Source organism: Anoplopoma fimbria, chromosome 20, assembly GCF_027596085.1.
Source record: "Anoplopoma fimbria isolate UVic2021 breed Golden Eagle Sablefish chromosome 20, Afim_UVic_2022, whole genome shotgun sequence".
Taxonomy (NCBI): domain Eukaryota; kingdom Metazoa; phylum Chordata; class Actinopteri; order Perciformes; family Anoplopomatidae; genus Anoplopoma; species Anoplopoma fimbria.
The window spans coordinates 28,181,649-28,205,144 of NC_072468.1; the positions used below are offsets into that span (position 1 = coordinate 28,181,649).

At 44.0% G+C, this 23,496-nt stretch overlaps 1 protein-coding gene across 1 annotated transcript in view; it reads left to right on the top strand.

Annotated features, from left to right (window-relative positions):
- The window catches only part of LOC129110269 (multidrug resistance-associated protein 1-like), a 24,071-nt gene extending 575 nt beyond the window's left edge, over positions 1-23,496 (top strand). Inside the window, exons 2-31 of the mRNA XM_054622461.1 lie at positions 185-364; positions 877-1,002; positions 1,112-1,249; positions 3,492-3,617; positions 5,080-5,141; positions 5,697-5,825; positions 6,575-6,621; positions 7,723-7,891; positions 8,072-8,249; positions 8,445-8,606; positions 8,783-8,875; positions 8,960-9,163; positions 9,421-9,567; positions 9,953-10,040; positions 10,792-10,988; positions 11,160-11,336; positions 12,249-12,416; positions 12,600-12,789; positions 13,017-13,080; positions 13,432-13,540; positions 13,625-13,832; positions 17,397-17,707; positions 17,780-17,979; positions 18,124-18,250; positions 19,905-20,006; positions 20,079-20,225; positions 20,642-20,800; positions 22,200-22,366; positions 22,986-23,180; positions 23,286-23,496. Of these exons, the coding sequence (XP_054478436.1) occupies positions 185-364; positions 877-1,002; positions 1,112-1,249; positions 3,492-3,617; positions 5,080-5,141; positions 5,697-5,825; positions 6,575-6,621; positions 7,723-7,891; positions 8,072-8,249; positions 8,445-8,606; positions 8,783-8,875; positions 8,960-9,163; positions 9,421-9,567; positions 9,953-10,040; positions 10,792-10,988; positions 11,160-11,336; positions 12,249-12,416; positions 12,600-12,789; positions 13,017-13,080; positions 13,432-13,540; positions 13,625-13,832; positions 17,397-17,707; positions 17,780-17,979; positions 18,124-18,250; positions 19,905-20,006; positions 20,079-20,225; positions 20,642-20,800; positions 22,200-22,366; positions 22,986-23,180; positions 23,286-23,394 (4,479 nt within the window). The 3' untranslated portion in view covers positions 23,395-23,496. The remainder of the gene's footprint in view (positions 1-184; positions 365-876; positions 1,003-1,111; positions 1,250-3,491; positions 3,618-5,079; positions 5,142-5,696; positions 5,826-6,574; positions 6,622-7,722; positions 7,892-8,071; positions 8,250-8,444; positions 8,607-8,782; positions 8,876-8,959; positions 9,164-9,420; positions 9,568-9,952; positions 10,041-10,791; positions 10,989-11,159; positions 11,337-12,248; positions 12,417-12,599; positions 12,790-13,016; positions 13,081-13,431; positions 13,541-13,624; positions 13,833-17,396; positions 17,708-17,779; positions 17,980-18,123; positions 18,251-19,904; positions 20,007-20,078; positions 20,226-20,641; positions 20,801-22,199; positions 22,367-22,985; positions 23,181-23,285) is intronic.

The following is a 23,496-nucleotide window of genomic DNA, read 5'->3' on the forward strand; positions in this document are numbered from 1 at the left end:
TTTACACACATCTCACCTGTTTACATGTTTACACACATCTCACCTGTTTACCTGTTTAGACATATCTCACCTGTTTACCCATATCTCACCTGTTTACATGTTTACACAGATCTCACCTGTTATGCATTTTCAGATAAGTCTTTGACTGTGACATGTGTACACTGACAGTGTTTTCTGGTTTTAGGACTGGAACCTGACCTGGTACACCTCAAAACCAGACCTGACCCAGTGTTTCCAGCACACTGTACTGGTTTGGTTCCCCTGTGTTTACCTTTGGACCTGTTCCCCTCTTTACCTGTTGTACCTGCAGCTCCGCCCACACCAAGGCATCATTCCACTGTCCAAACTCTGCTGCAGCAAGACGGTATGAATCAGGGCTGAGGCTAAATCCGGTACAGGTTCAGGACTCAGAGTTCTCTCTTTGCTAACGGCGGTCTAACTCTGTTTTTGTGGTCTAAACCTGGTCTCTGTGGTCTCAATCTGGTCTGAATCCTATATTTGTGGTATCTGGTCTAAACCTTTTCTTTCTGGTCAATGGTCTAAACCTGGTCTCTCTGGTCTCTAGTCTAAACCTGGTCTCTCTATTCTCTGGTCTAAACCTGGTCTCTCTATTCTCTGGTCTAAACCTGGTCTCTCTATTCTCTGGTCTAAACCTGGTCTCTCTATTCTCTGGTCTAAACCTGGTCTCTCTACTCTCTGGTCTAAACCTGGTCTCTCTACTCTCTGGTCTAAACCTGGTCTCTCTACTCTCTGGTCTAAACCTGGTCTCTCTACTCTCTGGTCTAAACCTGGTCTCTCTACTCTCTGGTCTAAACCTGGTCTCTCTATTCTCTGGTCTAAACCTGGTCTCCGTGGTCTCTGTGGACTCTGTTGCAGCTCCTGGGTCTCAGTCTGGCTTCCTTTGGTCTTTTGGAGATATTTTACTTCCTGGTGAAGAAGAATGAAGACATTCAGAACCACCTGTTGATCCTGATTGGTCCGATGATCAGGAGCCTCACTCTGGTCGGTTCCTCTGGTTCCTCAGGAATCAATCAAAACTGTTTCTCATCTGTTTTTAAACTACTGAAACCTCCTCCTCTTCTCCTCCTCTTCTCCTCCTCCTTTTCCTCAGGTTCTTGCTGTTGTAATAATCCAGGTAGAGAGGATGAAGGGCAGTCGTTCTTCGTTCCTCCTCTTCGTATTCTGGACTCTGCTGGTTCTTTGCTCCCTCGTTCCTCTGAAGGTGGACATCGAGCAGATCATTGATCAGGTATCAATAGTTTTATTTTTTCACACTTTCTGCAGCAGTTTGCAAATGTAGCAGGGAACAAAATCTCTTCTGTATGATGGAACCAGAGCTGCCAAGGAAATAACTGGAGATAATCTGGAAGGAACCAGAGCCTGTAAGGAAGGAACCGTAGCCAATGGGAAAGGAACCAGAGATGTTATGGAAGGAACCGGAGATGTTATGGAAGGAACCTGAGATGTTATGGAAGGAACTTGGAGCCGGTAAGGAAGGAACCGGAGCCGATGGGAAAGGAACCAGAGCTGGTAAGGAAGGAACCGAAGCCGGCAAAGAAGGAACCAGAGCCGGTAAGGAAGAAACCGGAGATGTTATGGAAGGAACCGGAGATGTTATGGAAGGAACCAGAGATGTTATGGAAGGAACCAGAGCCGGTAAGGAAGGAACCGGAGATGTTATGGAAGGAACCTGAGATGTTATGGAAGGAACCAGAGCCCGTAAGGAAGGAAATTGGAGCTGGTAAGGAAGGAACCGGAGCCGATGGGAAAGGAACCAGAGATGTTATGGAAGGAACCAGAGATGTTATGAAAGGAACCAAAGATCTTATGGAAGGAACCAGATATCTTATGGAAGGAACCGGAGCCGGTAAGGAAGGAACCGAAGCCGGCAAGGAAGGAACCAGAGCTGGTAAGGAAGGAACTGGAGATGTTATGGAAGGAACCAGAGATGTTATGGAAGGAACCGGAGATGTTATGGAAGGAACCAGAGATGTTATGGAAGGATCCAGAGATGTTATGGAAGGAACCAGAGTTATTATGGAAGGAACCAGAGATCTTATGGAAGGAACTGGTGAACCAGAGCTGGTGTGTCAGGCGGAGCTGTTCCAAGTTGATAAAGTTGGATTCCCCTCTACACGGCTCTGACTGGAACCAGAGTCCTGGATGGAGGTGTGGAGGTTCTGAAGAGAACCGCCAGAGAGCTGCTGGTTTCCCCTGAATAACAGTAATTGAGGTCAACAGGCACATTGATGCAGACTCAGCCGTGATCTGGACTCTGTATCGGACTGTGGAGGTTCAGAGGGAGCTGATCCTGATGGTGAAGTTCTGGACTAGAACAGTGGATCAATGGTCCTCTCTGGTCCTGGTCTCTGGGTGGTGACAGAAATGATGAAATGGTGGATCCAAGAGTCTGTATGAAATGACTTTCCCATTGCAGGGTATCTGGACTCTGGTCTTAGAGAGGAGGAGGAGAACCACTGCTCCTTCATGTTGAAAGGAGTCAGCTGAGGTGGTTCAACATCTGATCTGGATCCTCCTGGACTCTCTGAGGAGGAAGAGACCCGGTACAAACCAGAACACACTGGAGGAGTTGACCTGTTGTGGTCCATGATCCACGTTTTCTTTGTCTCTCTTATGTTGAACCTGCTCTGACTCAAAGTGTGTGTTCTGAGTGCTGCTCATCTAAAGAGGTTATTTGGTCCTGGTCCAGTTTGAACCCACATTTACACACTTTCTTTATCCAGTTCTCCAGAACCAGATCTCATATAGGTATCAGGTGTAAATGTGAGATCATCTTGGTTTGTTCTCCCAGTTCTTCTCCTTCAGCTGCAGTATTTCACAGCTCTGAATGTTCTTTCCTCTGCATGTGTGAAGTGTGTGTGTGTGTGTGTGTGTGTGTGTGTGTGTGTGTGTGTGTGTGTGTGTGTGTGTGTGTGTGTGTTTCTGTGTGTGTGGAGCTGTGTTACATGGACTGAACCATTTCTTAGAAAGCCGTTCAAATGGAGCTGATAATTACATGGACTGACACACGAGTGTTTCTCAACAGAAGTCAGTCTGTTCAACTTGGTTCAGTCGGTCAGAACAGTCTGTTCAGTCGTTTTATCAAGGAAAACAGTCTGTTCAGTCTACGTGGTTCTATGAAGGAGAAACAGTCTGTTCAGTCTACGTGGTTCTATGAAGGAGAAACAGTCTGTTCAGTCTACGTGGTTCTATGAAGGAGAAACAGTCTGTTCAGTCTACGTGGTTCTATGAAGGAGAAACAGTCTGTTCAGTCTACGTGGTTCTATGAAGGAGAAACAGTCGGTTCAGTCTACGTGGTTCTATGAAGGAGAAACAGTCTGTTCAGTCTACGTGGTTCTATGAAGGAGAAACAGTCTGTTCAGTCTACGTGGTTCTATGAAGGAGAAACAGTCTGTTCAGTCTACGTGGTTCTATGAAGGAGAAACAGTCTCAATATTAAATACGTTCATCTTTGCTCTCTGTTGTTTCAGGGTTTTTCATCAGAAGCTGCTCGTTTCGTTGCGTTCTTCATCTGTTTTACACTCCAACTCATTGAGCTCATCCTCAGCTGCTTCTCTGACCGACGCCCACTCTCTGAAAAGAACACCTACGTCCAGGTAACACACACCTACGTCCAGGTAACACACACACACCTACGTCCAGGTAACACACACCTACGTCCAGGTAACACACACACACCTACGTCCAGGTAACACACACCTACGTCCAGGTAACACACACACACCTACGTCCAGGTAACACACACCTACATCCAGGTAACACACACACACCTACGTCCAGGTAACACACACACACCTACGTCCAGGTAACACACACACACCTACGTCCAGGTAACACAAACCTACATCCAGGTAACACACACCTACGTCCAGGTAACACACACACACCTACGTCCAGGTAACACACACCTACGTCCAGGTAACACACACCTACATCCAGGTAACACACACACACCTACGTCCAGGTAACACACACACACCTACGTCCAGGTAACACACACACACCTACGTCCAGGTAACACAAACCTACATCCAGGTAACACACACCTACGTCCAGGTAACACACACACACCTACGTCCAGGTAACACACACACACCTACGTCCAGGTAACACACACACACCTACGTCCAGGTAACACACACCTACGTCCAGGTAACACACACACACCTACGTCCAGGTAACACACACACACCTACGTCCAGGTAACACACACAAACCTACATCCAGGTAACACACACCTACATCCAGGTAACACACACACACCTACATCCAGGTAACACACACACACCTACGTCCAGGTAACACACACACACCTACGTCCAGGTAACACACACCTACGTCCAGGTAACACACACACACCTACGTCCAGGTAACACACACACACCTACGTCCAGGTAACACAAACCTACATCCAGGTAACACACACCTACATCCAGGTAACACACACACACCTACGTCCAGGTAACACACACCTACATCCAGGTAACACACACCTACGTCCAGGTAACACACACACACCTACGTCCAGGTAACACACACCTACGTCCAGGTAACACACACCTACGTCCAGGTAACACACACACACCTACGTCCAGGTAACACACACCTACGTCCAGGTAACACACACCTACGTCCAGGTAACACACACACACCTACGTCCACGTCCAGAGTAACACACACCTACATCCAGTAACACACACCTACATCCAGGTAACACACACCTACGTCCAGGTAACACACACACACCTACGTCCAGGTAACACAAACCTACATCCAGGTAACACACACCTACATCCAGGTAACACACACACACCTACGTCCAGGTAACACACACCTACGTCCAGGTAACACACACCTACGTCCAGGTAACACACACACACCTACGTCCAGGTAACACACACCTACGTCCAGGTAACACACACACACCTACATCCAGGTAAGACACGCCTATGTTTGTCATCACCACTGTCACTGTAAAGTCTTTATTGGCTGTGTGGTCGTTATAAAACCATGTAATTGATCTGTAATTTGTAATCTGTAAACTCTTTTTCTGGTTAGAACCGATGTCCAGAAGAAGACGCCTCGTTTCTCTCCAGGTTTTTCTTCTTCTGGTTCAGCAAGTACGAACACCAAACAGCAACACAACTCATTGTGATCATTACATCATCTTTGTCTCATGACAACAACCTCGATGTTGTGGAACACGAAAGGCTTTTATTGTGATAGTCATGCAGAACTCAGATTTATGAATGAATTCAAATCTTCAGATGAAACATGATGAAACATAACTCTACTACTATTACTACTACTACTATTACTACTACTACTATTACTATTACTATTACTACTACTACTACTACTACTACTACTATTACTATTACTACTATTACTATTACTATTACTACTATTACTATACTACTACTACTACTACTACTACTACTACTACTATTACTATTACTACTATTACTAATACTACTACTACTACTACTACTACTACTACTACTACTACTACTACTACTACTACTACTACTACTACTACTACTAATACTACTACTACTACTACTACTACTACTACTACTACTACTACCAGTACTACTACTATTACTCATTATGATAATAAAAATAGGTACATCAATATTCATAAAAAATCCTGTTGTGTTTTGTCCTCCTGTCAGTTTGGTGGTTCAGGGATACCGGCGACCCCTGCTGGCTGCAGACCTCTGGTCTCTGCGGGACCAGGACTCATCAATCCGGATCATGACAGACTTGGAGAAGTTCTGGACTCAGAACTGCAAAAAGCTGCAGTACGACAATTTACATTACATTTTTAGATTAATATATTGAATATTTATATAATATAATATATTAAATATATATATATATTATGTTAAATCAGAATAGTAATAAATGAAAAACAGAGAATTAAAGACAGTGGTCACTGTGATGTCACTGTGATGTCACTGTGATGTCACTGTTATGTCACTGTGACTCACTGGGAGGCTTTTAATGTGAAACAGATTGAGGTAAATGAAATGATCAAGGCTTCTTCCTGAAACATGACAAATATAAATTGGTTGTGTAACTGTGATTGAATGGCTACCTGTCCAGGTGTTCCCTGCTTCTCTCCTGAAGCCCCCCCCCATGACCTTCAGGTGTTTGTGTTTGTAACTGAAGGATGGCTGTGGTGGATTGGTAAAACACAGTCAAAAGCTAAAACAGAAGCTTTATTACAGGTGAGTTCAGGCCCCGCCCCCAAAAGTAATCTCGAAGTGGATGGCGACACACCACCTGAAGCTCAACCTGGACAAAACCGAGCTACTGTTCCTCCCGGGGAAGGGACTGTCCATCACCATTGATGAGACCTGTCCATCACCATTGATGAGACCTGTCCATCACCATTGATGATGCCGTGGTGACGCCAACTCGGACTGTGAGGAATCTGGGTGTGACCCTGGACGACCAACTGTCGTTCTCAGCAAACATTGCATCGGTCACAGGCTCCTGCAGACTCCTCCTCTACAACATCAGGAGGATTCTCCCCTTCCTCCCTGAGGAGACGGTGCAGGTGCTCTACAGGCTCTGGTCATCTCCCGCCTGGACTACTGCAACTCACTACTGGAGCCCCGGCGTCGGCCATCAGACCTCTGGAGCTCGTCCAGAAAGCTGCAGCTCGTCTGGTGTTCAATGACCCAAGTTCTCCCACACAACTCCCCTTCTCCGTCCTCCACACCGGCTCCCTGTAGGAGCATCCAGTTACAGACTCTGGTGCCTACAGGGCAGTGAGAGGAACAGCTCCTTCCTATCTCCAGGCCATGAAGCCCTACACCCCCCACCACTCCTCTCTGCTGCCTCGGGGTGACTGGTTGCCTGATAAAGAAGTACTACTGATAAAGAAGTACTACCTGATAAAGAAGTACTACCTGATAAAGAAGTACTACCTGATAAAGAAGTACTACCTGATAAAGAAGTACTACTGATAAAGAAGCACTACCTGATAAAGAAGTACTACCTGATAAAGAAGTACTACCTGATAAAGAAGTACTACCTGATACAGAAGTACTACCTGATAAAGAAGCACTACCTGATAAAGAAGTACTACCTGATAAACCTGATAAAGTACTACCTGATAAAGAAGTACTACCTGATAAAGAAGTACTACCTGATACAGAAGTACCTGATAAAGAAGTACTACTGATAAAGAAGTACTATAAAGAAGTACCTGATAAAGAAGTACTATAAAAAGTACTACTGATAAAGAAGAACCTGATAAAGAAGTACTACCTGAAAAGTACTACCTGATAAAGAAGTACTACCTGATAAAGAAGTACTACTGATAAAGAAGTACTACCTGATAAAGAAGTACTACCTGATAAAGAAGTACCTGAGCCTTCCTCTTATTGTATCATATTAGTTTGTTTCTGTACTTTTGCTCTGGTTTATGCTCTTAGATGCTTGTTTAAGAAAGGAGATGCACTGATGACTTCTGGTGACTAGTAGTTCTCTTGAATACCTATGTTGAACACACTTCCTGTAAGTCGCTTTGGATAAAAGCGTCTGCTACATGACTGTAATGTAATGTAAAAAGTAACCGAGCCTGCTTGTTTGTTTTGATGTTCTGTAGGGAGGAGCCTGATGGTTTTGAACCATACTGGTCCCGGTCCTGTACCCGGTCCTGGTCCCGGTCCTGGCTCGGTGGTTCTGCCGCACCGACAGAAAAAACACAGCTGCTGAGGAAGAACAGGAAGGGGCGGGGCTACGGCCTCTTCCTCCTACGCGCTTTGGGGCGGAGCTTCGGGCTGTACTTCCTGTGTGGGACGCTGTGTCTCCTCCTGCATGACGCCTTCATGTTTGCCGTGCCACAGGTGCTCAGGTGAGTCAGAGAGGTCAGAGAGGTCACGTTAGGTTAGTTATTCATGTTATTAGTATTTAATGTGGTTGGTGTTTATGGTTAATGTTGTTGGTGATGACGGTTCACAGTTTGTTGTTGTTGTTGTTGTTGTTGTTGTTGTTGTTGTTGTTGTTTGTTGTTGTTGTTGTTTGTTGTTGTCAGTCTGCTGCTGGGCTTCATGCGTGACGAGGACGCTGCGCTGTGGAAAGGCTTCCTGTTCGCCTCGCTGCTCTTCCTGCTGTCCTGTCTGCAGTCGCTCCTCCACCACCAGTACATGTTCCACTGCTTCACTGTGGGGATGAGGCTGAAGACGGCCATCATGGGACTCGTCTACCGGAAGGTGCATATATATATATATATATATATATATATATATATATATATATATATATATATATATATATATATATATATATATACAGAGTACACACAATACTACGATGAAGACAGACCTGTCCTCAACATCTGGAAACACTGATGTCATCACCGAGGCTCAATAAAGTCAATAAAGTTTTTTTGGTTTTTGAATCTTCAGTCTCTGGTGATCAGCAGTGTGGCGCGACAGCAGTGCACTCTGGGAGAGATCATTAATCTGGTTTCAGCCGACACTCAGAAGCTGATGGACTTTGTAGTTTATTTCAACAGTCTTTGGGTCACGCCCATCGAGATCGCTCTCTGCTTCTACTTCCTGTGGCAGGTAAAGGAAAAGAAGATGGCCGCCTGTTGTGTCATGTTTTCTTCTAGTCTAGTTTAGACTGATCCTCATCTGGCTGACAGCCTCTGTGATTGATTGATTGATTGATTGATTGATTGATTGATTGATTGATTGATTGATTGATTGATTGATTGATTGATTGATTGATTGATTGACAGCTCCTAGGTCTGTCTGCTCTCGCTGGTATCATTGCCGTGGTTCTGATTTTTCCTCTGAACGGATTCATCGCTAAAGTGAGAAGCAAACTTCAGGTGAGAGAAAAGTTTAACGCTCTTAATCAGAAGATATTGATCGCTGGGTTCAGAGCTGATCAACATGACGGTGGCGTTCCTCAGGAGGTTCAGATGAAGTTCACGGACGGTCGTCTCAAACTGATGAACGAGATCCTGAGCGGTGTGAAGATCCTGAAGTTCTACGCCTGGGAGGAAGCGTTCCTCCGGCGGGTTGGCGTCCTGAGAGACGGAGAACTTGAGGCCCTGAAGACGTCTCAGGTCCTCCACTCCGTCTCTCTGGCCTCCTTCAACTCCTCCTCCTTCTTGGTGAGTCGCTCACCTGACTGTGATGTCACAGCCTCCTCCCTCAGGGATTGGTCAGCTGTGGGTTCAGTGTTGCCATGGTTACCAACAGAACAAACACAAACCTTCTTCTTTTCCTATTTTCTCTCAGATGAACCCATCCGGTCGTGAAGTTGATTATTATCATTGTTATTATTGTTATTATTGTTATTATTGTTATTATTATTATTATTGTTAAGCTTATTGTTGTCATTGTTTTGTCTTCCATCCTCTCCGATCAGATCGCCTTCTCGGTGTTTGCCGTCTACGTGTTGATCGATGAGAGAAACGTTCTGGACGCTCAGAAGATCTTTGTCTCTGTTGCTCTGATCAACATCCTGAAAACTCCTCTGAGTCAGCTTCCCTTCGCCATGAGCACCACCATGCAGGCAAGTCCAGGCCAATCAGGAGCCTCCGCTCTGGGATCAGTTGGTGTGATATAGAACTTTTCGTCTTGACGTGTTTTTTGGACTCCAGTCAGATTTGGAATTGAGTAAATCTCCTCTCTGAGACTTTTGTGCTTCATTTCACTGCGTGGTTCTGTTTGTCTGGACTCTCCTCGGTTCTGGTTCCAGGTTGTTTTATCCGTTTGGTGACGACAGCAGAATAACTATCTGGACTCAGCTTCTTCATCTCTACTCAGTTATAACGTTTAGTGTTTTAAAGGGAATAAAAGATTAGCAATATATAAAAAAATAGCAGGTTTGTGCAGGATGATGGATCAGCTGACTGATGGGTGGGTCATGTGACGATGATGTGACTGTGTGTCTTCAGGCCGTCGTCTCGCTCAGACGTTTGGGAAACTTCCTGAGTCAAGAAGAACTGAAGAGTGACAACGTAGAGAGACTTCCTCAGAGCTCCGGTACGACACCACACACACCTGTCCGGAACTGTTAGCCTAGCTGTTAGCTTAGCTTAGCACAAAGAGAAACTGTTGGATGTTTTCACACTTGGTTACTTTCAGTGAGGTGGTCTGAGGACGGTTCACCTGTGCGTTGAACTTTGTGACGTCTCTAGAACTAGAGACTTGAAACTAGAGATTGAGACCATAAACTCATGTTTACAATGTTTACTGAGGGAATAAATCAAGAGAGAAGTAGAGTCATTTTCTCATAGACTTCTATACAACCAGAGGAGTCGCCCCCTGGTGGACAGGAGAGAGAAAGCAGCTTTAACACATGAAGCTTTGACTTCACTTTAAAGAACCAGAGGTTGTCTCCTGATGTAGAGAGAAGAGTCACATGATCCGTATGAATGAATGAGCTCAGCAGAGACTCGTCTTCAGTGTTTCATAAATATTAGCTGAATAATTGATGACAAAGCACCTAAAGAACTGCACTGATTGGACGAACAGGAGACGTCCTCATTGGACGAGCTTCCTCTGTGGCAGCTACTAACGTTATCGTCTGCTTAAAGCGCTGCAGCGTCCACACCGCCACGCAGACCATAACGGGTTCACGGATTCATTTCATTTGGACCTCACTGCAGCAACTTAAAGAAATCTATAACTTTATTCATAAATGTAAAGACACAGGAATCTGATGACTAACTAACAGACTGATGAAATTATCTAGAACCACATAGAACCACATAGAACCTTGTTGTGTCTGCAGACGGAGACGGCGTGAGGATCGAGGATGGCTGGTTCTCCTGGAGCAGCGACGGGCCGCCGTGTCTGCAGAGGATCAACATGAAGGTGCAGCCGGGCTCCCTGGTGGTCGTGGTCGGCCATGTTGGTTCCGGGAAGTCGTCTCTGCTGTCGGCCATGTTGGGAGAGATGGAGAGGAGGAGTGGCTTCGTCTCCGTCAAGGTGACAACAAAAGACATTTAAGTAAAGTTTGTTTGTTTATCAGCAGGTTTGCAGGAAAACTACTCCTGACTGTTATGAAGCAATATCATGTGACAAGAAAGATTTAATAAAGTTGTATTGATGACTCTGCAGTAGAACCTGGTCTCAGTTCTTCTGTCATTGGCGGTTCAGGGTTCGGTGGCCTTCGTCCCCCAGCAGGCCTGGATCCAGAATGCCTCTCTGAAGGACAACATCCTGTTTGGTGGAGAGAGGAAGGAGACCTGGTACCATCGAGTTCTGGAGGCCTGCGCTCTGCTGCCGGACCTGGACCTCCTGCCGGCCGGAGACGGAACCGAGATCGGGGAGAAGGTACCAACACCCCCCCACACACACACACACACACACACACACACAGACACACAGACACACAGGTCTGTCCTAGCAATTTAACCCCTGTCTGTCCGTCCTGATGTTTAAATATAGATGATCTAACTGTTTGTCGTTCTTTTGTTTGTTGTCGTTCTGACTGTTTGTTGTTTCCTGTTTGTTGTCGTTCTGACTGTTGTCGTTCTGACTGTTTGTTGTTCTGACTGTTGTTTCCTGTTTGCTGTCGTTCTGACTGTTTGTTGTTTCCTGTTTGTTGTGGTTCTGACTGTTTGTTGTTTCCTGATTGTTGTTTCCTGTTTGTTGTTTCCTGTTTGTTGTTTCCTGTTTGTTGTCGTTCTGACTGTTTGTTGTTCTGACTGTTTGTTGTTCTGACTGTTGTTTCCTGTTTGCTGTCGTTCTGACTGTTTGTTGTTTCCTGTTTGTTGTGGTTCTGACTGTTTGTTGTTTCCTGATTGTTGTTTCCTGTTTGTTGTTTCCTGTTTGTTGTTTTCTGTTTGTTGTTGTTCTGACTGTTTTTTGCTCTGTTTGTCGTTCTGACTGTTTGTTGTTCTGACTGTTTGTTGTTCTGACTGTTGTTTCCTGTTTTTTTGTTTCCTGTTTGTTGTCGTTCTAACTGTTGTCGTTCTGACTGTTTGTTTCCTGTTTGTTGTCTTTCTGACTGTTTGTTGTTCTGACTGTTGTTTCCTGTTTGCTGTCGTTCTGACTGTTTGTTGTTTCCTGTTTGTTGTTTCCTGTTTGTTGTTTCCTGTTTGTTGTTTCCTGTTTGTTGTTCTGACTGTTGTTTCCTGTTTGTTGTGGTTCTGACTGTTTGTTGTGGTTCTGACTGTTTGTTGTGGTCAGTTTGACTGTGGGTTGGTTCACCAGTAGTCGATGGCGGTGTGTTGATGACTTCAGGGTGTGAACCTGTCTGGAGGTCAGAGGCAGAGGGTGAGTCTGGCCCGGTCCGTCTACAGGAGATCAGATGTTTACCTGCTGGACGACCCGCTGTCGGCCGTCGACGCTCACGTAGGACAACACATCTTTGATCGAGTCATCGGACCCAGAGGACTCCTCAAGGACAAGGTGAGACCCGGTACCCGATCAACCGATCCACATCAGCACAGGCCAGCCGGCGGGTTGCCATGGAGATTAGTGAAACCGGGTCCACCTTTACGCTGATGAAGATGATGAACTTACAGGATTCTCTCCAGTGTTGGTTTGTTCTCTTTATATGAACGAGTCAGCTGATGTGATGTGTTCTCTCAGACCCGGGTTCTGGTGACACACGGCCTCGGCTTCCTGTGTAAGGCAGACCTGATCCTGGTGATGGTGGAGGGTCAGATCTCAGAGATGGGCTCCTACGTGGAGCTGATGGAGAGGAAGGGAGCCTTTGCCAAATTCATCCACACCTTCAATGGAAACCAGCGCAGAGAAAGCTCCGCCCCCAGAGACAAGAGTAAGACATGGAACTGAACCGTCAGCAGAACGAAACCACAGAAAGTAAACTAACGGAGAACGAAACCACAGAAAGTAAACTAACGGAGAACGAAACCACAGAAACTAGTCTCATTTATGTTGTGTGGAATGTACATGTAATGTGTGTGTGTGTGTGTGTGTGTGTGTGTGTGTGTGTGTGTGTGTGTGTGTGTGTGTGTGTGTGTGTGTGTGTGTATGTGTGTGTAGGCAGCAGGAAGTCCTGTCGTATGACTGATTTCTCCATCGATCTTTCTCAGGAGCAGCTGATCAGGTATAAAGATAATATATATTTATATATATGTATACAGTATATACATGTCAGCCTTATATGTGATTAATAATAGTCTGAATGATTGATAATCTGATTGGTTCTTTTTTAAATGTTAAAACACAAGTTGTTGTTGTTTGAAGCTCAAAACATATTTTGTATTTCATTCACTGTTGATTTATTCAGTTTTCTGCTGTGATGTCATAAAGATATATTCATAACCTGAAACCCTTCAAGCCTTTGTATATTGATCTGATGTGTGATCTGATGTGTGTGTGTGTGTGTGTGTGTGTGTGTGTGTGTGTGTGTGTGTGTGTGTGTGTGTGTGTGTGTGTGTGTGTGTGTGTGTTCCAGCTGTGATATGAGCAGTGCCAGTGTTCAGGTGATGGAGGTTGTTGATCAGGACTTGGACGCTGAGGATGCTGGGAAACTGACGGAGGCTGACAAGGCTCACACAGGACGGGTGGGTCCTTGTCTCCATGGTTACGGGTTACGTGTTCTCTCAGAAGTGTTAACGTTACTGACGGAGTTCTTCTTCTGCTGTCAGGTGAAGCTGCAGATGTACAGGGAGTACTTCCGGACGGTGGGCCTGACCTTCATCATGACCATCGTCTTCCTCTGTGGCTTCCAGCAGGCCGCCTCGTTGGCCTACAGCTACTGGCTGAGCCTGTGGGCCGACGAGCCGCCGGTCAACGGCACGCAGAGCGACCACGAGCTGAAGCTGAGCGTGTTCGCCGCGCTGGGCTTCACTCAGGGTGGGTCAGGGTCAGAGGTCAGGGGTCAGAGGTCAGGGGTCAGAGGTCAAGAGACTCATCACATGAGCGAGAGACAGACAGGTCACCGTTACCACGTTCACTATGAAGGACATGAACATGAAGGACCACGTAGATTCTCTGCTCTCTCTCTTTCTCATTTCAGGTTGAATGAAGCAGAGAGAGTTTAGTGACCCCTAGTGGAGAAGATTCAGATCACAACCAACAACAAGCTCCTCCCCTTATAGAGAGATATCTTTAGGGTTTTATTACTCATAGGAGATAATCTGATCAATACTCTGATCTTCTTCATGACTAGATAATTGCTTTAAAAAACAGTTATTTAGTTATTTATTAATTAAATAAATATAACTAATATTGTTTTTAGAGCATTAATGTTTACAACAGAAAAGTCCCTGTTTGTTTAAGAATGAAGAACAAAGACATCGGTCAGTATCAGTCAATTCATGTCCTCTGTCCTCATGTCCTCTGTCCTCATGTCCTCATGTCCTCTGTCCTCATGTCCTCATGTCCTCCTCATGTTAGTGTTCGTTCATGTATTCTGTCCTCATGTCCTGTTAATGTCCTCTGTCTGTCCTCATGTCCTGTTTGTTAATGTTTGTTAATGTTTGTTAATGTTCGTTAATGTTTATTAATGTTTGTTAATGTTTGTTAATGTTCGTTAATGTTTGTTAATGTTGTTTGTTAATGTTTGTTAATGTTTGTTAATGTTTGTTAATGTTCGTTAGTGTTTGTTAATGTTCGTTAGTGTTTGTTAATGTTTGTTAATGTTTGTTAATGTTCGTTAATGTTTGTTAATGTTTGTTAATGTTTGTTAATGTTTGTTAATGTTCGTTAATGTTTGTTAATGTTTGTTAATGTTTGTTAATGTTTGTTAATGTTTGTTAATGTTCGTTAATGTTTGTTAATGTTCGTTAGTGTTTGTTAATGTTCGTTAGTGTTTGTTAATGTTTGTTAGTGTTTGTTAATGTTTGTTAGTGTTTGTTAATGTTTGTTAATGTTTGTTAATGTTTGTTAATGTTTGTTAATGTTCGTTAATGTTCGTTAATGTTCGTTAATGTTCGTTAATGTTTGTTAATGTTCGATAGTGTTCGTTAATGTTTGTTAATGTACGTTAGTGTTCATTAGTGTTTGTTAATGTTTGTTAATGTTTATTAATGTTTGTTAATGTTCGTTAATGTTTGTTAATGTTCGTTAATGTTCGTTAATGTTCGTTAATGTTTGTTAATGTTTGTTAATGTTTGTTAATGTTCGTTAATGTTTGTTAATGTTCGTTAGTGTTTGTTAATGTTTGTTAATGTTTGTTAATGTTCGATAGTGTTTGTTAATGTTTGTTAATGTTCGTTAATGTTTGTTAATGTTCGTTAATGTTTGTTAATGTTCGTTAGTGTTTGTTAATGTTTGTTAATGTTTGTTAATGTTTAATGTTTGTTAATGTTTGTTAATGTTTGTTAATGTTTGTTAATGTTAATGTTAATGTTTGTTAATGTTTGTTAATGTTCGTTATTTGTTAATGTTTGTTAATGTTTGTTAATGTTTGTTAATGTTTGTTAATGTTTGTTAATGTTCGTTAATGTTCGTTAATGTTTGTTAATGTTCGTTAATGTTTATTAATGTTCGTTAATGTTTGTTAATGTTCGTTAATGTTCGTTAGTGTTTATTAATGTTCGTTAATGTTCGTTAGTGTTTATTAATGTTCGTTAATGTTTGTTAATGTTCGTTAATGTTTGTTAATGTTTGTTAATGTTTGTTAATGTTTATTAATGTTTGTTAATGTTTGTTAATGTTTGTTAATGTTCGTTAATGTTCGTTAATGTTCGAATGTTTCGTTAATGTTCGTTAGTGTTTGTTAATGTTTGTTAATGTTTTAGTTCATTAGTGTTTGTTAATGTTTGTTAATGTTTGTTAATGTTCATTAGTGTTTGTTAATGTTTGTTAATGTTTGTTAATGTTCGTTAGTGTTTGTTAATGTTCGATAGTGTTCGTTAATGTTTGTTAATGTTTGTTAATGTTTGTTAATGTTCGTTAATGTTCGTTAATGTTCGTTAATGTTCGTTAATGTTTGTTAATGTTCGTTAATGTTTATTAATGTTCGTTAATGTTTGTTAATGTTTGTTAATGTTTGTTAATGTTAATGTTAATGTTTGTAATGTTCGTTAGTGTTCATTAGTGTTTGTTAATGTTTGTTAATGTTCGTTAGTGTTCATTAGTGTTTGTTAATGTTTGTTAATGTTCGTTAATGTTTGTTAATGTTCGTTAATGTTCGTTAATGTTCGTTAATGTTCGTTAATGTTCGTTAATGTTCGTTAATGTTTGTTAATGTACGTTAGTGTTCATTAGTGTTTGTTAATGTTTGTTAATGTTCGTTAGTGTTCATTAGTGTTTGTTAATGTTTGTTAATGTTCGTTAGTGTTCATTAGTGTTTGTTAATGTTTGTTAATGTTCGTTAGTGTTTGTTAATGTTCGTTAGTGTTCATTAGTGTTTGTTAATGTTTGTTAATGTTCGTTAGTGTTCGTTAATGTTCGTTAATGTTCGTTAATGTTCGTTAATGTTCGTTAATGTTCGTTAGTGTTTGTTAATGTTCGTTAGTGTTTATTAATGTTCGATAGTGTTCGTTAATGTTTGTTAATGTACGTTAATGTTTGTTAATGTTCGTTAATGTTCGTTAATGTTTGTTAATGTTCGTTAATGTTTATTAATGTTCGTTAATGTTTGTTAATGTTCGTTAATGTTCGTTAGTGTTCGTTAATGTTCGTTAATGTTCGTTAATGTTCGTTAGTGTTCGATAGTGTTCGTTAATGTTTGTTAATGTACGTTAGTGTTCATTAGTGTTTGTTAATGTTTGTTAATGTTCGTTAGTGTTCATTAGTGTTTGTTAATGTTTGTTAATGTTCGTTAGTGTTCATTAGTGTTTGTTAATGTTTGTTAATGTTCGTTAGTGTTTGTTAATGTTCGTTAGTGTTCGTTAATGTTCGTTAATGTTCGTTAATGTTCGTTAATGTTCGTTAATGTTCGTTAGTGTTTGTTAATGTTCGTTAGTGTTTATTAATGTTCGATAGTGTTCGTTAATGTTTATTAATGTTCGATAGTGTTCGTTAATGTTTGTTAATGTACGTTAATGTTCGTTAGTGTTTGTTAATGTTCGTTAGTGTTCATTAATGTTCGATAGTGTTCGTTAGTGTTTGTTAATGTTCGTTAGTGTTCATTAGTGTTTGTTCGTTAGTGTTTGTCCGTTCTGTGACAGAAACATGGCCGACTCAGTGGAAGAGGACCAGCTCCCCATGAAATTATAAATGGCTTTGTACAAGCTAAATAAAACGTAATGATTCTTAGTTTGATTTCATTATACACTGATTAAAACATAGAATATTATATTATACTTCTAAACATTAATGTTACACAATGTTCCTTTAAGAGATAGATTCACATGCAGGAAATGACACCATGTGACCTGAGAGTCAGCTGACACATTGAACATATATATATATATATATATATATATATATATATATATATTATTGATGACCGTTCCTGTGGTGTTTCAGGGATGGCCATGTTCGGGACGACGCTGGCCATCGCTCTGGGCGGCGTCGTGGCGTCCCGCCGGCTCCACGCCGACCTCCTCCACAGTGTCATGCACTCGCCCATGTCTTTCTTCGAGGTGACGCCCAGTGGGAACCTGCTGAACCGCTTCTCCAAAGAGGTCGACGCCATCGACTGCATGATTCCCGACGGGCTGAAGATGATGCTGGGCTACCTGTTCAAGCTGCTGGAGGTGTGCATCATCCTGCTGCTGGCCACGCCCCTCACCGGGCTGGTGCTCCTCCCCCTCACCTGCGTCTACGTCTTCGTACAGGTAAAGGTCCGTCTGGACGTAAACAAGGTTCTTCTGAAGCTCCTGCTAACAGGTTCTCTCTGTGGTTCACAGAGTTTCTACGTGGCGTCGTCGTGTCAGCTGCGTCGCCTCGAGGCCGTGAGTCGCTCGCCGATCTACAGCCACTTCAACGAGACGGTTCAGGGCGCCGCCGTCATCCGGGCCTTCGGCGAACAGCGGCGCTTCGTCCTTCAGGCCGACCGGCGCATCGACTGCAACCAGGAGGCGTACTTCCCCCGCTGCGTCGCCACCAGGTTGATGGATGATATTTAAACGACGTTCCTCATGACGTTAGAGACTGTCTTCATGTTGTACTCAGGTTTCTATATCACGTCTCTGCTGGTTTAGTACTTCTAAGTACTTCTCCACACGTTGAAGTATTTAACGGGTGTCTCCAGGTGGCTGGCGGTGAATCTGGAGTTTCTGGGGAACCTGCTGGTTCTGGCGTCAGCCGTCCTGTCGGTGCGAGGTCGGGAGGAGCTGAGCCCTGGCGTCGTGGGACTGGTGGTGTCTCACTCCCTCCAGGTTCAATTCAGTTTATTTTGTATAACCAAAAATCACAATTGCCTCAGAGGGCTTTACAATCTGTACACATGAGACATCCTCTGTCCTTAACCCTCACATCCTCTGTCCTTAACCCTCACATCCTCTGTCCTTACACCCTCACATCCTCTGTCCTTAACCCTCACATCCTCTGTCCTTACACCCTCACATCCTCTGTCCTTACACCCTCACATCCTCTGTCCTTACACCCTCACCTCCTCTGTCCTTACACCCTCACATCCTCTGTCCTTAGACCCTCACATCCTCTGTCCTTACACCCTCACATCCTCTGTCCTTAGACCCTCACATCCTCTGTCCTTACACCCTCACATCCTCTGTCCTTAGACCCTCACATCCTCTGTCCTTAGACCCTCACATCCTCTGTCCTTAGACCCTCACATCCTCTGTCCTTAGACCCTCACATCCTCTGTCCTTAGACCCTCACATCCTCTGTCCTTAGACCCTCACATCCTCTGTCCTTAGACCCTCACATCCTCTGTCCTTACACCCTCACATCCTCTGTCCTTAGACCCTCACCTCCTCTGTCCTTAGACCCTCACATCCTCTGTCCTTAGACCCTCACATCCTCTGTCCTTACACCCTCACATCCTCTGTCCTCATAAAAGCAGCAATGACTATAGTGGAATTATAATAATGATAAAGGGAATAGTATTAGTAATGTGACTAATAATAATAATGGTGCTAGTAGCAGGGGGTGTCAGCCGGGCCACAGCAGGAGGCACGACCACGGACCGCTTTGGTCCTCCGTAAAACCAGCAGAGGAGAAACAATCTTGAAGGAGTTTTCACGATTACACCAAGAACTAGTGAACAGCTGATCATTTAAATATTTCAGGGTTGTAAAAAAACTGCAGCTTTAGTTTGTGCATCAAAATATCTAAACGTCTACAGGACAATAATCATTGGAATAACATAATCTAAAACATAGATTCATTATTCATATGTATCATCAGGTGTGACAGATTAAACAAACAATAAGGAGGTGATCCCTCACCGGATTCCCAGCAGCAACTTGTTTTACATTCAGGAGTCACAGTCAGAATATTTGAACAGTTGAAATAACATTTCAGAAAGAAAAATCAAAGCCAAACTACAATCAAAGGGCCGCTGATGCATCATGGGGTTTGTGGTTTATGCAGGTAAAACACAAACAGGATTCTGTGTTCCTCATGATTTGTTTAACAAAACCTAACAAGAAAACAAAATAAATAAATCCTGTCGTCTTCTCTCCTGCTCTGTTTAAAACCATCAGCCCACCCAGATGCATGCTGGTCCTAAACCTGCCCACTCAGATAGATAACCAGTGTTACCCAACTCATAAACAACAACAAACCCAAAAACTAAACAACAACTATATATATTAAATAAACAAATGACTATCAAAAGAAAAAGCTATCTAAATATATAAAACAATCAAACCTAAAAAGCAAACATCTAGAATAATAAAACAATACTCTTCATGGATACAGTAACTAAATGCTATAATTAAATATAAAGCTCCCACAGTCCAGCTGGATGATGGTTCTTTGTGTTGGTTGGTCTCTTTGGTTCGTCCTCTGAGAGACAGACCAAAGAGACAAAGACGTTCCAGCTGGATGATGGTTCTTTGTCTGCAGGTGACGGGGATCCTGAGCTGGATCGTTCGGTCCTGGACCGACGTGGAGAACAACATCGTGTCGGTGGAGCGAGTCAAAGAGTACGACGGCACCGTCAAAGAGGTATGTACCTCCGTCCTCCTGTAGCTCGTAGAAACGTCTCGTTAGGTTTTATGACCCGATGTCCCCCCTCAGGCGCCGTGGACCCTGGAGGGCAGCAAGCTGCCGGCGGCCTGGCCGGAGACAGGAAGCCTCCAGTTTGAGGACTACGGGCTGCAGTACCGTAGAGGTCTGGACTGGGCTCTGAAGGAGATCTGCATCAACATCCAGGACAGAGAGAAGGTCTGATATGAGAGAGTGATGGTACTGAAGGTACCAGTACCTGCATAGTGATAGAATACCAGCACAGTACTTCATTTATACCCCCACCCCTCTGGTTAGCACTGTTAGCTCTGTTAGCACTGTTAGAACCGTTAGCCGCCCAGATCAGCCGTCGCCATGTTGAGAGCCGTATGGAGACAATCCCAGCTGTCTGTGTTGTAGTGAGCCAATCACACGCTGGATTACACTGAAGATCGTTGGCTGTGATTGGCTGCAGAACCAGACACACTTTTACTGGAGAAGTTTAGATACTTGGTGCTGGTTTATTTAAAGCAAAACAGAAGAATAAATACTTTGTCGGTTGTCGGTTATAGTTTTATGACCTGAGTTATGATGTCTACTAAATTAATACTTATTAAATAAATACATATTTTCAGGTGGGGATCGTTGGGAGGACGGGAGCCGGGAAGTCGTCTCTGGCTTTGGGAATCTTCAGGATTCTTGAAGCAGCAAAAGGACGAATCTTCATCGACGGAATCGACATCGCTGATATCGGACTTCACGACCTCCGATCCAGAATCACCATCATCCCTCAGGTCAGTACTGGAAGTACTCTGGTACAAGCACCGTGGTACAAATACTGTAGTACAGTACAAATACTGTTGTACAAAACCTGCAATGATGGGATCAACAGCTGATAATGATGTCCAGGTGTCGTATGAAGTGATGAGGGAAGGACAGAGGAGGTGAGGGTCTAAGGACAGAGGATGTGAGGGTCTAAGGACAGAGGAGGTGGACAGAGGATGTGGGTCAGAGGATGTAAGGACAGAGGATGTGAGGGTCTAAGGACAGAGGAGGTGAGGGTGTAAGGACAGAGGATGTGAGGGTCTAAGGACAGAGGAGGTGAGGGTTAAGGACAGAGGATGAAGGACAGAGGAGGTGTGAGGGTGTAAGGACAGAGGATGTGAGGGTCTAAGGACAGAGGATAAAGGACAGAGGATGTGAGGGTCTAACAGAGGACAGGGTCTAAGGACAGAGGATGTGAGGGTGTAAGGACAGAGGATGTGAGGGTCTAAGGACAGAGGATGGACAGAGGATGTGAGGGTGTAAGGACAGAGGATGTGAGGGTGTAAGGACAGAGGATGTGAAGGACAGAGGATGGTGAGGGTCTAAGGACAGAGGATGTGAGGGTCTAAGGACAGAGGATGTGAGGACAGAGGATGTGAGGGTGGACAGAGGACAGGACAGAGATGTGAGGGTCTAAGGACAGAGGTGTAAAGGACAGAGGAGGGTGTAAGGACAGAGGAGTGAGGGTCTAAGGACAGAGGATGTGAGGGTCTAAGGACAGAGGATGTGAGGGTCTAAGGACAGAGGATGTGAGGGTCTAAGGACAGAGGAGGTGTAAGGACAGAGGATGAGGGTGTAAGGACAGAGGAGGTGAGGGTCTAAGGACAGAGGATGTGAGGGTGTAAGGACAGAGGATGTGAGGGTGTAAGGACAGAGGATGTGAGGGTGTAAGGACAGAGGAGGTGAGGGTCTAAGGACAGAGGATGTGAGGGTCTAAGGACAGAGGATGATGTGAGGGTGTAAGGACAGAGGATGTGAGGGTCTAAGGACAGAGGATGTGAGGGTCTAAGGACAGAGGATGTGAGGGTGTAAGGACAGAGGATGTGAGGGTGTAAGGACAGAGGATGTGAGGGTCTAAGGACAGAGGAGGAGGGTCTAAGGACAGAGGATGTGAGGGTGTAAGGACAGGGATGTGAGGGTGTAAGGACAGAGGATGTGAGGGTGTAAGGACAGAGGAGGTGAGGGTGTAAGGACAGAGGATGTGAGGGTGTAAGGACAGAGGATGTCTCATGTGTACAGATTTAAAGCCCTCTGAGGCAAATTTGTAATTTGTGATTCTGGGCTCTACAAAATAAACTGAATTGAATTGAATGTTGTCTTGTTTCTTAGTGAAAGTCTTTAAGGTGACCTCTGACCTTTCCCTCCCAGGACCCGGTCCTGTTTTCTGGCTCCCTGAGGATGAACCTGGACCCCTTTGATACCTGTTCAGATGAGGATCTGTGGAAAGCTCTGGAACTGGCTCATCTGAGCAGCTTTGTGTCTGCACTGCCTCAAAAACTGAACCATCAGTGCTGTGAAGGAGGAGAGAACCTCAGGTAAGTCCACCTGCAGCACACCTGGACCAGGTTCACCTGACCGACGCAGAGGACAGACATGTAAGACTACACTACACCAGGACCCTGAACCAGGATCAGGATTTATGTTATTGAGGTTTAGGGTTCACTCTGGTTCACTGCTTACCTGGTGCATCACCACAGAAGCTGATGCTGAACGGAGCAGGTGATGTTCAAGATGGAAGCTCCGCCTCCTGACCAATCAGAGCTTAACAGACACAGACTAGACATGAATGTAATACAACACACACATGATGTTATCTTCAGATCTGTGGTATGTATGTTATTAATCTGCTCATTTAAACACGTTAACACAGTCACGGTTTTATTTCCTTCATTTCTCATTTGAAACTCTTTTAGTCTGAATTATGATTTAATGTCTTCATATTTCTCTGATATTACAGTTTTCTCGTCATTTGTAAAATATGCCGCTCTGCTAACAGAAAACTTGTCCTTGTTTGTGATTGGTCAGATGCTGCAAACCCCGCCCCTTTTTGTAAACATCTCAGTAACATTGATGAGCAGCTTCATAAACGTGTAGAGGATCTGGCTTCATATTTCATAACTGTTTGAATGGTTCTGTTCATGTCTCCGTCTTCAGTCTGGGTCAGAGGCAGCTGCTGTGTTTGGCCCGAGCTCTGCTGAGGAAGACCAGGATCCTGGTTCTGGATGAAGCCACAGCGGCTGTGGACCTGAAGACGGACCAGCTGATCCAGTCCACCATCCGCTCCCAGTTCAAAGACTGCACCGTCCTGACCATCGCACACCGCCTCAACACCATCATGGACTACACCAGGTCCTCCTCTCGCCCTGTCTCTGTCTCTCTGACTCGTCTGACTGACCTGTCTTGTTGTCTGCCTGTCTGTCTGACCTGTCTGTCTCCCTGTCTGTCTGTCCTCAGGGTGGTGGTGATGGACCGGGGCTCCATAGCAGAGGTGGACTCTCCGTCTCAGCTGCTCCGTCTTCAGGGTCTCTTCTACCAGATGTGTCTGGAGGCCGGTTTGGTCTGAAGGTCCAGACATTCTGACATCTGGACCTGGTTCTGGGGTTCTGACGTCTGGACCTGGTGTGGTTCTCTGGATCGATCAGATGGACCTATAGATGTGATTGAT